Source organism: Lepidochelys olivacea, assembly GCF_965140295.1.
Source record: "Lepidochelys olivacea isolate rLepOli2 genome assembly, chromosome: 16".
NCBI classification, from domain to species: Eukaryota; Metazoa; Chordata; order Testudines; family Cheloniidae; genus Lepidochelys; species Lepidochelys olivacea.
The window spans coordinates 6,477,621-6,491,842 of NC_140426.1; the positions used below are offsets into that span (position 1 = coordinate 6,477,621).

Genomic DNA, 14,222 nt, shown 5'->3' on the forward strand with positions numbered 1-14,222 from the left:
AATTAATGTGGAGAACAGAAATCAGTGTAGCAGAGAATGCAAAAGAAACACAAAACATGAAAAAAGGGAAGACTGTTCTTAGTAGCATTAGGAAAGTCTGTACTGTTGAAAGTGCTTTAAATACTGATGCATTATTACCTCTCTTCCAGCCCCTTGAAACAAATCAGACCACTCTCATGGTTCTGTTGAGTCAGCTTGTGTCTGCATTGCAACATCAGGAACACATAAAATGAACAAAGAAAGCCCTTCACAAAAATCTTTTCTCTGGGCTTAAACTTGAGTTTTCTGTGGTTTGCTTATCTCTTTTCATCATGACAAGCATTGCTGCTGTGTTTGTTTTATTTTAGTAGCTTATGTCTGGCGGGCTGCAGGGAGAGTGTCAGTGAGCTAGCCCAAACCAGTGCTTGGACGATGAGAACTGAATGACACCAGTGAGCCTTTCAGGGCCAGCTTTCAGTGTGTAGGTGCCTTAGGTGGAGAAGAAAAGAGAGGATGCTCCTCAGTCAAGAGAGCAAAAAATCCCAGCAGTGTGTGAATTTCAGAAGCCAACTACTGCACCATAAACACCATCTGTGGTGAACTCTGGACCACAGGCTGTCATTCAGGCCATGGAGTGAAAGCAATGAAGTGTCACCTTGCGACCGTGTCTTTCTTGTTTCACTCCCTCCCCCCTTCTTTGTATTCTCTCTCTATCTCTTTCGTCTCTCCCAGTTTCATTCTTTTTCTCTGATCTCCACTCATTGCTTCCTTTTGTGCTGTTTCCCATTCTGCCCTCCTCTTTGGCTCTTCCATCCAGCCACCTTTTTCTTTCATTCCTTTATACTCCCAGGAATGAGTCCAAACACATAGTCTCATTCATGGTGACAAAGGCGCACCTGCAAGTGGGACTGTCAGCTGTGCAGAATTGCATTAGTGACTGCGAATGTCAGACAATGCTCTGGTGCCATCTGGATGCCTAGCTGTAGGTGAAGAGCTCTGTGAAGATCTGGTTTGTTAGCAGTTAGTGTGTATTGTGCTGTCTCTTACCTTCCTTCCGTTCCTTCTTTCCATAAGTGTGGTGTGAGAAATTCGGGACAAGCGACAGTGTCATTAGTGTGCTGTGCATGTCACGTGAGCCGCTGATACAAAGCTCTTGAGAGGTAACTGGCACCTTCTCTCGTTAGAGCTCCACTTGCAGCTTTTCCAAGTGGCACTGAAAATTTAAAGGCACAATCCCAGCTGCCAGGCAAAGGCTGCTGGAGGGAGGGAGAGAAGTGGTGCCCAGTGATGTGCCCTTGGAGGTGAGGAAGAGTCAGGGTGTTACATGGGGGCAGTGCGAATGGTGTGTCAGGAATTGAGCTTTGCAGGCTAAGGCAGCACGCTATTCTCTGTTTGTAGTGTACAAATCTTTCGGGGGACTTGAGGCTGTCAGCTTAAAACTAGCCCAACATTTTGATTTTTGTTGAAACCAGCTTTTGCATCCTGAGAGTGACTGAAATGTTCCATGGTACTTTTCAAATATTGTCCAGTGGAAACAGCAAAACTCTTTCCTCTGCAGCCCAAACAGCCTGCGCGGAGAATCTGGAAATGACCTGGATCTTGCTGGCTTTCATCATCTGAGATGAGAGAGGTGCAGAAAGGAATCAAACTGCCTGTGTAGTGAGAAAGGAATTGGCTTGTTGGGATTCACTCACCGTTAATCATTTACAGGCCAGCTGGGAGCAGGGCTAGGCCATGCCTGAGAAGGAGCCGGGTGTGTGTTGTTCATTCATTTCAAACCTTCCTTCTGTGAATTCTCAGGGGCGCAAAAATTGTTTATGATCAACCTCCTCTAACTAGAGCTGTCAGCTGTGTCAGGTCATTTGGGCCTGTGAGGAGAAGAGAGGGAGAAAGAGAGTGACAGTCAGACAATCACACAGGCATTTACCATGTGTTTGATAGCACAGACACACACTCCACAGGGGGGCAGCATGGCCCAGTGGGTAGGGCACTGGACCTGGACTCAGGAGACCTAGGTTCCCAGGCCCACCACTGACCTGTTGTGTGACCTTGGACATGTCATTTTCCCCTCTTTGACTCTCCTGTTTCTTTTCCCATCCTTTGTCTGTGTTGTCTAGTTAGACAAGCTCCTGGGGGAAGTGCCCAATCGAATGCTGCCTTGATCTTGTTTGGGGCCGGTAGGCTCCTCCATAATACCAATAATAACACCATCACCCAGCAGCGCAGGTGGGCAGGAAGCAGTCCAGGATGTATGTACGCTGTGCCACTTCTGTAGAGGAAACGAAAGCTCTTTACTTGGTCCTGGCCCCAAAGATCCCCTACCCCAAAGTCCAGCCAGGGTGGAGGCCCCAGCATGGCAGCATCAGCAGCTGTCTGATTTTCCAGGGGAACAGAAACAGCTGGGTGCTTTGGGGCTGCTCTCAGCATGACCAAGCTACAGGGGACCCAGAGTGGATGGATGCTCTGACTGTTCAGCCTTCCCATGTCGTAGGCTGTGCTGGGAATGGCTGCGCCTTGTGGGGATGACATGGTGGAGGTGTGATGCTGAGACTCAGGAGCATTGCAAAGACTACACCAGATGAGTGTGTAAACAGTGAGGGTGTTTAGTCATTGGAACACACTCCCAAGGGACGTGGTGGCTTCTCCCTCTCTTCCTGTCTTCGAGACCAGATGCCTTTCTGGAAGGCGCGTTAGTCAGACCCAAGTTATTGGCTCAATACAGGGATAACCGGGTGAAATTTAAAGGCTTGTGTTATACAGGGGTCAGACTAGAGGATCTAATTGTCCTTTGTGACCTTACACTCAGTGAATCCATGAAAAGGGAGGCGTGTCTAAAGAGTGGCTCATAGTGATGTTGCAGACAGCGTTTTCTGCAAGATCCAGCACGTATATACAGAGGCGATACCATGCGTCTATGGTGTGGGAAGGAATGGTTGGAAAGCAATGGAGCTCGGATTTGAGTTTGGCCCTGGGAGCATGGCAGGGTGAGGCCACATGGAATGATGTTGGATTTAACTCCTTTGGCTCTGCTACCCTCCTGGGCCAGATTAGCTGCTGGGTGGAGTGCAAAGTTTTCATTTTGACCTACAAAAGCCTTACTGACCATTAGGCAGGGTTTCCCAAAGGAGAGGCATGACAAGGGTCTAGATGGGTGGACTGTCATTTCCCAGGCCCCTATGGGTGCCCCAGAAGCTCTCCCACATCCCTCCCGTGTTCTCACTTCTCTGGGCTGGGGCAGCCGGCAGCAGTGTGGGGAGTCACATTCAGGCAGCAGCAGCATGCAGGAAGTGGCTGAAGCCAGTGAGTGGGCAGTCAGCTTCCAGTCAGTAGGAGGGTGCAGGACTGGGAGAGCCAAGCAGGGCACTTGGGATGGGGCTGGAGAGGGAAGGGGGGGAGGGGTTCAGGGAGGTGGAGTTACTACAAATTCAATCTTGCTGTCGTACAGTTACAGGATTTTTTAAAATGTAGCGGTTTCTGTCTGGGTGTGTGTACTTATAGTGTGCGCGTAATGTCTGTCCTTCTCAAAGGCTCAGTAGGACCAGCCTAGAAGCCAGTGGAGAGTCTTCTCCATTGACTGCAATGGACAGCCTTTGTGCATCATCAAGTAATAGAAATGCTTTAAACAGTCAGCAGTACTCTGTACCGTACGCTGCCCAGTATATTGCATCCATCCAGACCCTCCCCAGAGTGCTACCAATCCATCCATCTAGCCATTGTCAGCTGACCTTGGCCCACTGCAGATTAAAGCCCTCTTTGGCAGGGCATGTCTTTAGCATGTTAAAATATTTAGCAGGAAATCTGCCGTGCTTGGCCAGTGAGGTTTGGCAAGAATGGCCCCGTTACTCACCTCTGGCTCCCCAAGGCTGCACCCCTCAGGGATTGCACCCCTGAGAGCATCATGCACTGATGCAGCGATTTACAGTTTTCTGAATGTGGGACAAAGGCCAGTTCCCAAAGGCTTTGGATGGCTGAATTAACGCTGTAATGGGTTCTTCTCCCTCACAGAGACTCAACACGCAGAGGTTCCCCACCAGTGGCGGTATTGCCAAGCCTGCAGCTGTCGCAGGCTGCCAGGGGTAGCTTGAAATGTCCATTGCTCATGGATGTGGAGTACAAGCTGCTTTAGGTCGACTGAAAGCCAGCTGGGAGTTCGGGATGTCTGCTCCTTTTTATCACAGTCGGGTCTTGAGGGAAGGGGGAAGCATGCAGGATGCCCCATGGTACAGGGAACTTCCACCCAGTATTCCCATGAGCCCCCCACGAACATACACTAGTTTTGGATACAAGACTTGTTACCTACCCAAGTGCTTCCTCTGAGTGTAACTTAACTCTGCTCCCGCTTCCCTGAGCCCGAGAGGCATAAGAGTTTGGAGAAAGAGTTGGAGGAAGATGCGCACTGAATCTTGGGGTTTGCAGCCAGGGACTCCCAGTGAAAAGGACTTGTAAGGGACCCCAGGTTTTCTTCTACTGGCACCGACCACTGTTGTCTAGCCCCATTACTATATAGCTAGCATTATGCTGTGTCTTAAAAAAAAAGTGAACATTTTAAAATAGGAATTCCTCAGACTTCGAAAGAACCAGATCCTCAGTCCAGGGAAGCTTGCTGAGACAAAATACAGTCCTGTACATGTAATAATTTCCTATAAATGGAGAGCCATGCCCTGAAACAGCTGACTCTGGAGGTATGGTGTAGGAGTAAGGATAAATGAACTGAAGAGGATGCAGCAAGGTCTCTGCCAGTCTCAATGTTTAAATCTCTCTCTTTTTTGCAGAAACTGCAAGTCCCCTGATTTCAAATCCTTTCCCGCTTTTACAAAGTAAGTGTGATGGATGTTTGTGGTGCACCTAGGGGGTGTCTCCACCCAGCCTTGGTGGTTGTCCTGTCCTGTTAGCATTTTTCGTGAATAACTGTTTTTTATTACTGGTCTGTGTGCCAAAATATCAAAAGCATCACTTCTGTCTGTGGCTCTTAAGGGTTTACATGAGATAGAAACGAACCCAGGGTTCTGAGGGGACAGTCAGTGCTGTGTGTGGCTGCTGTCATTTTGGATCACTTCCAACCTTTGAGTGTCAGGTTTTATTAAACATGGCAAAAACACATGTTCTAATAGACCAAGGCTTGAAGTTTAAAAATGAACCCATTTCTGAGTTACATGTTTATACCGGAAAATGACAGGTTTCAGAGTAACAGCCGTGTTAGTCTGTATTCGCAAAAAGAAAAGGAGGACTTGTGGCACCTTAGAGACTAACCCATTTATTTGAGCATGAGCTTTCGTGAGCTACAGCTCACTTCATCAGATGCATGCCGTGGAAACCGCTCAAATAAATGGGTTAGTCTCTAAGGTGCCACAACTACTCCTTTTCTTATACCGGAAAATGTCTCTTAATGGCTCAGCACTTCGAACTATTAGTGAGGTAAGAATGGGCATTGTGCCACTGGCTGACTCTTTGGTAATGAGTCAGTATTTAATGTACTAGGATTTGGGTTGCTCAGTTTTTAACCTTCACTCTTAGGCATGGTGAAGCCGTATACTCAGCAGCATTTCATCCACATGCATGATTAAGGTACATTAGTCATTCCTGCACCCCATGTGCACACACACAGTCTTTTCCTTAGATTTCAGCCTGTGCTTGATTAAGCATGCTCGAATTTTAAGGCATTAGTTGATAAGGAGGGGCAGCCTGCTTGGTTTCTCTGCTTGTCTGGAATGCTGTGGTTCAGTTGCAGATAAATAAAAAGAAAGACCTGGCATTTTTACACAGTTTGTCTCATTGTCTCCACTTGACCTGAACTCTGCAACCAGAGAAGGAACGAAATAGAGGGTCGACGCTTGACAGGATTGTGTTGTCCTATGGCGATCCATAATCCATATATGGTCGGGATTATGTAGAGTAGCAGATCCAATTTCATAGCAAGCAACTGGGCTACTATTTAGCTGAGCCTGTCTTTGGGACCTACAAAGCCTCTCTAATTTTGGAGAGTCTATAGGCAAAAACTAATTTTCATTTTAAAAGCTTTAAGCAGGTGAGATATATTTGAATGTGCAAGCAGCTTGCTAGGGCTGGACATTTGTTGTGGTAACATTTCCCTAAGAGCCACAGGACATTCTTTCTGTTTCACTCTCTCGCTCACTCCCATTCACACGTGTGGAAGATGAGCACTGAGGATCATTTTAGGACTAATGCAGGCTGCTTCCTGGCCATCAGCTGAGGCAGGTCTTGTAGCGAGTTGCCAATGTAAATTCCGGCCGTAAGGCTGGAGAGAGAAGGGCAGTGCACTGAGAGATGGTGTGGTCTGGTGAACTGATCTCTCAAGCTCATCCTTATTTTATTCTGAATGAGTAAGTAGCATAGGAGTGGGGACATGAGTGATTTGAAGGAGAGGAAGTTTGCACGAGTAACAGGGCCAGCGAGGTCATTGCAGGCCTAAGGGGCAATGTGAGAGGCAGTATTTGAAGGAACCAAAGGGAGCATGAAGGTGAGTGGGGTTGATGAGAGCATGGCACAGGTGGAGGAATAGCAAGAGAGGAGGAATGATTGGTAGACAGGTAGACAGGGTAGAGCTGGACCCATGAAAGTGAGCTGGGGATTAGAGGTGTATGGAGAAGCAAAGCAGGGGGAGGATTCTGTAAGTCAGAGCAGTGAGAGCTGATTTTGATTCCACAGGAAGCAAAGATGCTAAATTGTTTCCCCCCAGTTTAAGGCGGGGTGGGGGAGAATGTTGATGCCTATCTCACTGCTTTGCTAAGGCTTGTGATCCACCCCCTGCAGATTGGCTGTATTTTCTAATCCCTTCGCAGGCTGGGAGAGAGCCATAGAGACCCGCAGCCAAATGGATGAGACAAACTGAGGATTATGAACAATTTAAATCTGAACTGACTCCAGAGGCTGATAGGAAAAGATTTTAAGGGGGTTGATTAAGGGGTTGATTTATATGGAGGTGGTGACGCAGCTGGGAGTTTACCTAGGCAAATGGAGCAAAGCTTGGGGTTTGGACCAGTGTCATGATTTGTGTTCACATTTCCTTAAGATGTGGTTAGTGGATAAGTAGCCAACAGACCGCCATGCCTCAGGCAACTGGCTGATGAGTATGTGGGTATCAGGTCTAGTTATCAGAGGAAACACAAGGGGAAATGGCCCATACATGGGACCCCAGAGTGGGTGTTCCCCAGATATGGGGATCAGGTAAACCCACTCAGGGGAGAGGACTTACTGCAGCAAGGGACAGGGCAGCTGAAAGGGGCCCCAGGGTGAGTGGGAAGAAGCGATGCCATGTCCATAACAGACTGGGTCATATGGCCTGGAATTGCCCAGTCTGTAACCCACTAGTATAGTTAGTGTAGGTGACAAGTCCCATCTGTGCTGATCCACAGAGGATCTGAGTGTTCACAGACACCAGCTACAGAACTGTGGTCCATTAGCTGGTGCTGTAGCTGTTCTTGCTTTTTAGCTCTGGAGGGTCCCGGTGTGTCGACCAAGAAAATGGCTGCTTCACACATCCACTCAGGAGGAGCATGGCCCTAGAGGGGCATCCTGTATCTCAAACCTGTGGAGTTAACTGTGTGACTCAAGCTCAGGAGGGAGGGAGTTACACAGCCAACTCCTCTGGAGCGTACGATGCACGTTTAAGCCACAGTTCAGCTCGGCTACATGGTCAAGCTCAGGGGCAGATGGAGACAAACTGCTCAGCTCACTCACAGGAGCTGCAGGCTGCCTTTGTAAATGGAAATTAAGTAGTTGGGAGAATGGAGGGGCTCTTCCCCCTCCTGCACCAGCCAGGGAACAGAGATTGGAAGCTTAGAACCCCTCCCAGGTGTCTGTGAGAATGCAAATGCGCTTGGGTTGTGGGGCGCAGGGGGAAATCTGCCCTATTCCCCACACAGTGTGTGAACCAAGCTGGCTCCGGTGCAAGGACTCTGAGGCCAGTTGGAATGGCTAGGAAAGCAAGTCCACTGCCACCCCTTGTCATGGAAACTGGGGTGTCTCCACAGTAGAGCCTGACGCTCAACCATCTTGGAGATGGGGTAGAGCGAGGAACTGGTCTCTGGAGAGTGAACGAAGGATTGTCCCTCAAAAGGGAAATGGTTTCCTCATACCCACATAGCCCATTACCTATGAGAATGCATGCCTGAGCTGGGGGGCCCTGTGTCCCTGCCCCACCTGACAATGGGGAACCAGAGCCCAGGAGTTGCTGCTTGGTTAACACCAGCTTTGCGGTGGGCCAGACCTGTCTTGGTCACAGGGGTGCTGCCTAGAAACCGTAGGGTAAAGCCATGGTGACTGGCACTGTAGGGAATGAGGGCTCACTGCCTGCCTGACACCCCAGCAGACAGTCGGAGGAGAAAGTGGTAGGGTCAGGTCCCAGCTTCAACCCAGAAGTTCTGAGGTAATGGGGGCATGTGAGGGCATGTGAAATCTTCCCATGTGTACCCATCCAGTTTGGTCAAAGGGGGGTGATAGCAGATGCTGGCGCCATTCAGCTTCGATGCAGGGAGATAAAAACCTTCCTTAGAGGTTTTTAAGGTCAGGCTTGACAAAGCCGTGGCTGGGATGATTTAACTGGGAATTGGTCCTGCTTCGAGCAGGGGGTTGGACTAGATGACCTTCTGAGGTCCCTTCCAACCCTGATATTCTATGATTCTATGATATGTGATGGATTTGGAGCTGCTCTGTAATAACTTCTGAGTACTGTATTCTGACCTGGTTATGACCGGATGAATACACTGGTATAGTTTAATAGGGGGCTACCGAGAAAAACAAAGAGTAGGGAAAAGAATGACTCAGGATAACCCACCTCTTCGCATAAGGCTCGAGAACACAGGAGATCGCAAGAGCTGTGGCAAGTTTAAAAAAGAGCACCCTCGAGAGGGGTGTATTATTTAGGGGAACAAAACTGAGATGCGGGGACCAAGTAGGCATGTCTGAAGAAGCGGACGGTACGCCTATAGGCAGGATAGAAACGTGCAGACTGTTGACTGTTTTCAAATCCTTCTTTTCTAATTGCTTTGTTCCAAGTGCAAAATAAGGAACCCTCTGGTTTCAGAAGGCTGTCTGATCACTGTACCACACTGCTCTCAGACTCCAGAAGGGATTGCGCGTGCCTAGGCACTCTGACTTAAACAGATCTGCTGGGAACAGAACAGTTGCTATACAGGGTATTGTAGCCCAGGGCCTGGTCTAGGAGTGGGAGAATCACAGAATTCCAGCCCAGGAGAGGTAAAGGCACAAAGGGGGACAGAGAGGAGGGAACAAGAGGTTCACCTAGTGCTGTGACCATGACAGGGGCATTTTAGGTAGTCTGGAGGGGTGTAAGGTAAGTGCCAGGTAGGTCAGAGAGGTTTCACTAGTCTAGGCAAGAGTCCATGGCATGGCACTTCTGTAGCAGGGCAGAAAGGAAAGACTTTGGAGATGTCTGGGAGGAGATCAACAGGAGAGGAGTCAAGAATGATACCCAGGGGGTGTTTCACCATCCCCGCTGGGAATGGCCCAATCTCCTGTGATGGGGAGGCGAGGAGAGAGCTGGAGAGCACTTGGAATCCAAAGGACAGCATGAAGGGTGGGGAATGGAGCGAGACTAGCAAAGGAACAGAGAAGGGAACAACAGCGTTCAGGAGAAATGGGTAGACAAGGGGTAAGGATAACAAGGAGAAAGAAGATGCTTTTTAAAAATAGAAAATTCAAGAATTTAGAAAGAGAAATGACAGGGAAAAAAAGAAAATAGGTGTGGAGTCCAGTGGATGAGATGAGTTTGGAAGGAGAGATGAAGAGGATAAAGAAATGGAAGAAGGAAAAAAGCAAGAAGAGAAACACACAGCTTTAGGGTACTGGATTTAGTGTCATTGATCTATGCTCTTTTATTTTGCTGTACTTCCCAGAAAGATGTCCTGTATCTCTGAGTTTGGGGTAGAGGGGAGGGATGGGTTTTTTGAGCGTTTATGTTCAAGACTCTGTATAGTCCATGATTCTGCAGAACTTGCCACAGAATTTACCCCTTGATACAGAATTGAGCAGCAGAATTTCAACTTTTTAAATTGTATAGTACTTTTTAAAGAAGAAAACATTCAAAATATGAACCAAATAGAAATTAATGCAGTGCTGTCTTCCTGAGTCTGTCAGCAGCCTGAAACAGACTCTGAGCATTGTGAATTGCCCCATTCATGGTAATCATGTTGACTCTGAAACCTAGTGATAGTTTACAACATTAGTTTGCTGATGTTAACTATTCCGCTGCTGATCATTTATCCAGTGTGTATGTCTGTCTGAGCTTCCCACTCCACCTCAAGTGCCAAAACCCCTAAATGTATTGTGTTCAGCTGCCAAAGCTTCCTGCTTTCCCCTAACAACCATTTTGATTTCGTTATAGTATTTCCAAGCTTCCGCACCAGAATGAAAATGAGGCGGTAGCATAAAGTAAATGTAGGAATGATGTCAAGTTAAATGAGGTTCTGAGCTTAGCCTCAGTATTCCCCTCTTTTCAATGGGACAGATGCTCATACAGATTCTGTCTGTTGTTTCTGCAGGAGGGTTGCTGAAGTGTCTTTAATCCCTACAGTTGTTTTCCGATGCCTCAGCTTCCTAGGTTTCTGTGCAGGGGGCCTTGTGGGTTTTCCCTCTCCCACTGTATGCAGCTCTGTTCTAATTTCTGTTCTTCACTCTCTGAGAGGGATGACTGCAGGGCTGTAGCCAAGTTAGTTATGCCTGGAAAGTGAGTGTTCTGGACCTTTTGAGATGCTTACTAATTCCTTTGTGCATATGCGATTTGCAATGGCATTTCTCAGTAATAGAATGTAATACCATATTTTTCCCTACAAGTGAAGATAAACATCTATAGTATATTTTAGCACTGAGTATTACTCTGTTTATGCCCGAGAGAGTCCATAAGAGTCATTTATATGCAGAGTATAGATTCTGTATCCAAACTACTGTTGTGAAGTGTAACACCACAGACTAATGGTGCAGATGTGCTGGCATATATGAAGATATAGAAGAATTAAATTGCAACACTGACTCCTTCGGTGACAGCATTGCTGTACGTGGTGTCTTGATAGCACATCTTGTGATCAATACACAATGACTAATACTATTATTAAAACTAAGCAACGGAAAATATACTTGTATGTCAGCTCAGTGAAAAATTAAGTTTTCAATTTACTTCTCCTTGTCAGATTGGAAATATGATAGCATTCAGCTCATTAGTGGTCCGAGTGTGAGTTCTGTACACACATTCCTACTGACTACAGACAGAGTTTTAACAGCCTTTCCATCCCTCTCCTCTGACTGGCAGATTAGCTGTGCCGCTCTGCTCAGGCCCCTGGCGCAGCTGTGTGTGCTTTCCTGCACCCCTGTGCACCCTAGCAGCTCAGTGCTGCTGTGCCCACTTTCTAGGGCAACCAGCCCACCCTGGTCTGATCTTGGCTGGTGGCCAGAAAGCTGCTTGCCCACACCACACTTCTACTAGTGCCAGCATCTGGGGAGCAGGATTTGTCACAGCCTGATGCCCTGCTGGGGGTGCCAAGCTCAGACCTCCTGCCTCCAGCCTCCTCAGAGCACTGCCTCTCCCTCTGGCCTAGTCTTGCTCAGGAAAGGAGGCAGAGGCTGGAAATGACGGAACTGCGTCTAAAATTAAATTCAGTTAAAGACAAAAAAGACTAGAAAGGAACTAAAAAGAGACCAAGTCTCCAGAAGCGATGAGTTCTGGAAGTGTACTTTCTAAATTTGTATCCGTGCTAAAGCCCCAATCTTGCAGACATTTCTGCATGTGCTTAGTAGTAGTGCTGCTGACTCCTAGGGGACTTCTCACATGAGTAAAGTTAAGCACAGGCATAAGTATGCAGATTTAGAGCCTAAGACCATAATTCAGGAAGTATTCACATGCTTAAGTGCTATACTGAATCAGGGCCTATTACCTAACTGTAGGCTCAGTTCTGCAAACCCTTATTCACATGCATAATCACTGTAAAGTGAGTAGGTCTTCTGACTAATGGCTGTAAGGCACAATAGAGTTCCATTATGAAATGTGCATGTGTGCTATTTCTCCACACACTACATATGACTCTTCTGAACTGATCTCTCCCATACAGAACCTTACACCTGTGGAGCTTGTGGAATCCAGTTTCAGTTTTATAACAATCTGCTGGAGCACATGCAGTCCCATGCAGGTAAGCCAGGCACTTCTGATTTATTTTTAAAGACTTCAGATAAAGCAGAGAATTAAATTCTGCACTGATTCCTCACACTGACCCAGTTGTGTGTCCATAGAGCTTCATAGAATCATAGAATATCAGGGTTGGTCATCTAGTCCAACCCCCTGCTCAAAGCAGGACCAATCCCCAACTAAATCATCCCAGCCAGGGCTTTGTCAAGCCTGACCTTAAAAACTTCTAAGGAAGGAGATTCTACCACCTCCCTAGGTAACGTATTCCAGTGTTTCACCACCCTCCTAGTGAAAAAGTTTTTCTAATATCCAACCTAAACCTCCCCCACTGCAACTTGAGACCATTACTCCTTGTTCTGTCATCGCTACCACTGAGAACAGTCTAGATCCATCCTCTTTGGAACCACCTCTCAGGTAGTTGAAAGCAGCTATCAAATCCCCGCTCATTCTCCTCTTCCGCAGACTAAACAATCCTAGTTCCCTCAGCCTCTCCTCATAAGTCATGTGTTCCAGTCCCCTAATCATTTTTGTTGTCCTCCGCTGGACGTTTTCCAATTTTTCCACATCCTTCTTGCAGTGTGAGGCCTAAAACTGGACACAGTACTCCAGATGAGGCCTCACCAATGTCGAATAGAGAGGAACGATCACGTCCCTCGATCTGCTGGCAATGCCCCTACTTATACATCCCAAAATGCCATTGGCCTTCTTGGCAACAAGGGCACACTGTAGACTCATATCCAGCTTCTCGTCCACTGTAACCCTGTAACCACTGTAACTAGGTTCTTTTCTGCAGAACTGCTGCCTAGCCATTCGGTCCTTAGTCTGTAGCGGTGCATGGGATTCTTCCGTCCTAAGTGCAGGACTCTGCATTTGTCCCTTGTTGAACCTCATCAGATTTCCTTTGGCCCAATCCTCTAATATCTCTAGGGCCCTCTGTATCCTATCCCTACCCCCCAGCGTATCTACCTCTCCTCCCAGTTTAGTGTCATCTGCAAACTTGCTGAGGGTGCAATCCACACCATCTTCCAGATCATTTATGAAGATATTGAACAAAACTGGCCCCAGGACCGACCCTTGGGGCACTCCACTTGATACCGGCTGCCAACTAGACATGGAGCCATTGATCACTACCCGTTGAGCCCGACAATCCAGCCAACTTTCTATCCACCTTATAGTCCATTCATCCAGCCCATACTTCTTTAACTTGCTGACAAGAATACTGTGGGAGACCATATCAAAAGCTTTGCTAAAGTCAAGGAACAACACGTCCACTGCTTTCCCCTCATCCACAGAGCCAGTTATCTCATCATAGAAGGCAATTAGATTAGTCAGGCATGACTTGCCCTTGGTGAATCTATGCTGACTGTTCCTGATCACTTTTCTCTCCTCTAAGTGCTTCAGAATTGATTCCTTGAGGACCTGCTCCCTGATTTTTCCAGGGACTGAGGTGAGGCTGACTGGCCTGAAGTGCCCAGGATCCTCCTCCTTCCCTTTTTTAAAGATGGGCACTACATTTGCCTTCTTCCAGTCGTCCGGGACTTCCCCGGATCGCCATGAGTTTTCAAAGATAATGGACAATGGCGCTGCAATCACATCCGCCAACTTCTTCAGCACTCTCTGATGCAGCGCATCCGGCCCCATCGACTTGTGCTCATCCAGCTTTTCTAAATAGTCCCGAACCACTTCTTTCTCCACAGAGGGTTCGTCACCTCCTCCCCATGCTGTGCTGCCCAGTGCAGTAGTCTGGGAGCTGACCTTGTTCATGAAGACAGAGGCAAAAAAAGCATTGAGTACATTAGCTTTTTCCACATCCTCTGTCACTAGATTGCCTCCCTCATTCAGTAAGGGGTCCACACTTTCCTTGACTTCCTTCTTGTTGCTAACATACCTGAAGAAACCCTTCTTGTTACTCTTAACATCATTTGCTAGCTGCAACTCCAGGTGTGATTTGGCCTTCCTGATTTCACTCCTGCATGCCTGAGCAATATCTTTATACTCCTCTCTGGTCATTTGTCCAATCTTCCATTTCTTGTAAGCTTCTTTTTTGTGTTTAAGATCAGCAAGGATTTCACTGTTAAGCCAAGTTAGT

At 47.5% G+C, this 14,222-nt stretch overlaps 1 protein-coding gene across 15 annotated transcripts in view; it reads left to right on the top strand.

The window, feature by feature from the left end:
* The window catches only part of ZNF618 (zinc finger protein 618), a 325,181-nt gene that overhangs the window by 300,550 nt on the left and 10,409 nt on the right, over positions 1 to 14,222 (top strand). For 8 of the 15 annotated variants that reach the window (XM_084650025.1, XM_084650032.1, XM_084650038.1 and 5 more), the window contains 2 exons: positions 4,752 to 4,796; positions 12,060 to 12,137. In XM_084650025.1, the coding sequence (XP_084506151.1) occupies positions 4,752 to 4,796; positions 12,060 to 12,137 (123 nt within the window). The remainder of the gene's footprint in view (positions 1 to 4,751; positions 4,797 to 12,059; positions 12,138 to 14,222) is intronic. The other 7 variants (XM_084650034.1, XM_084650035.1, XM_084650039.1 and 4 more) reach the window with 1 other exon arrangement.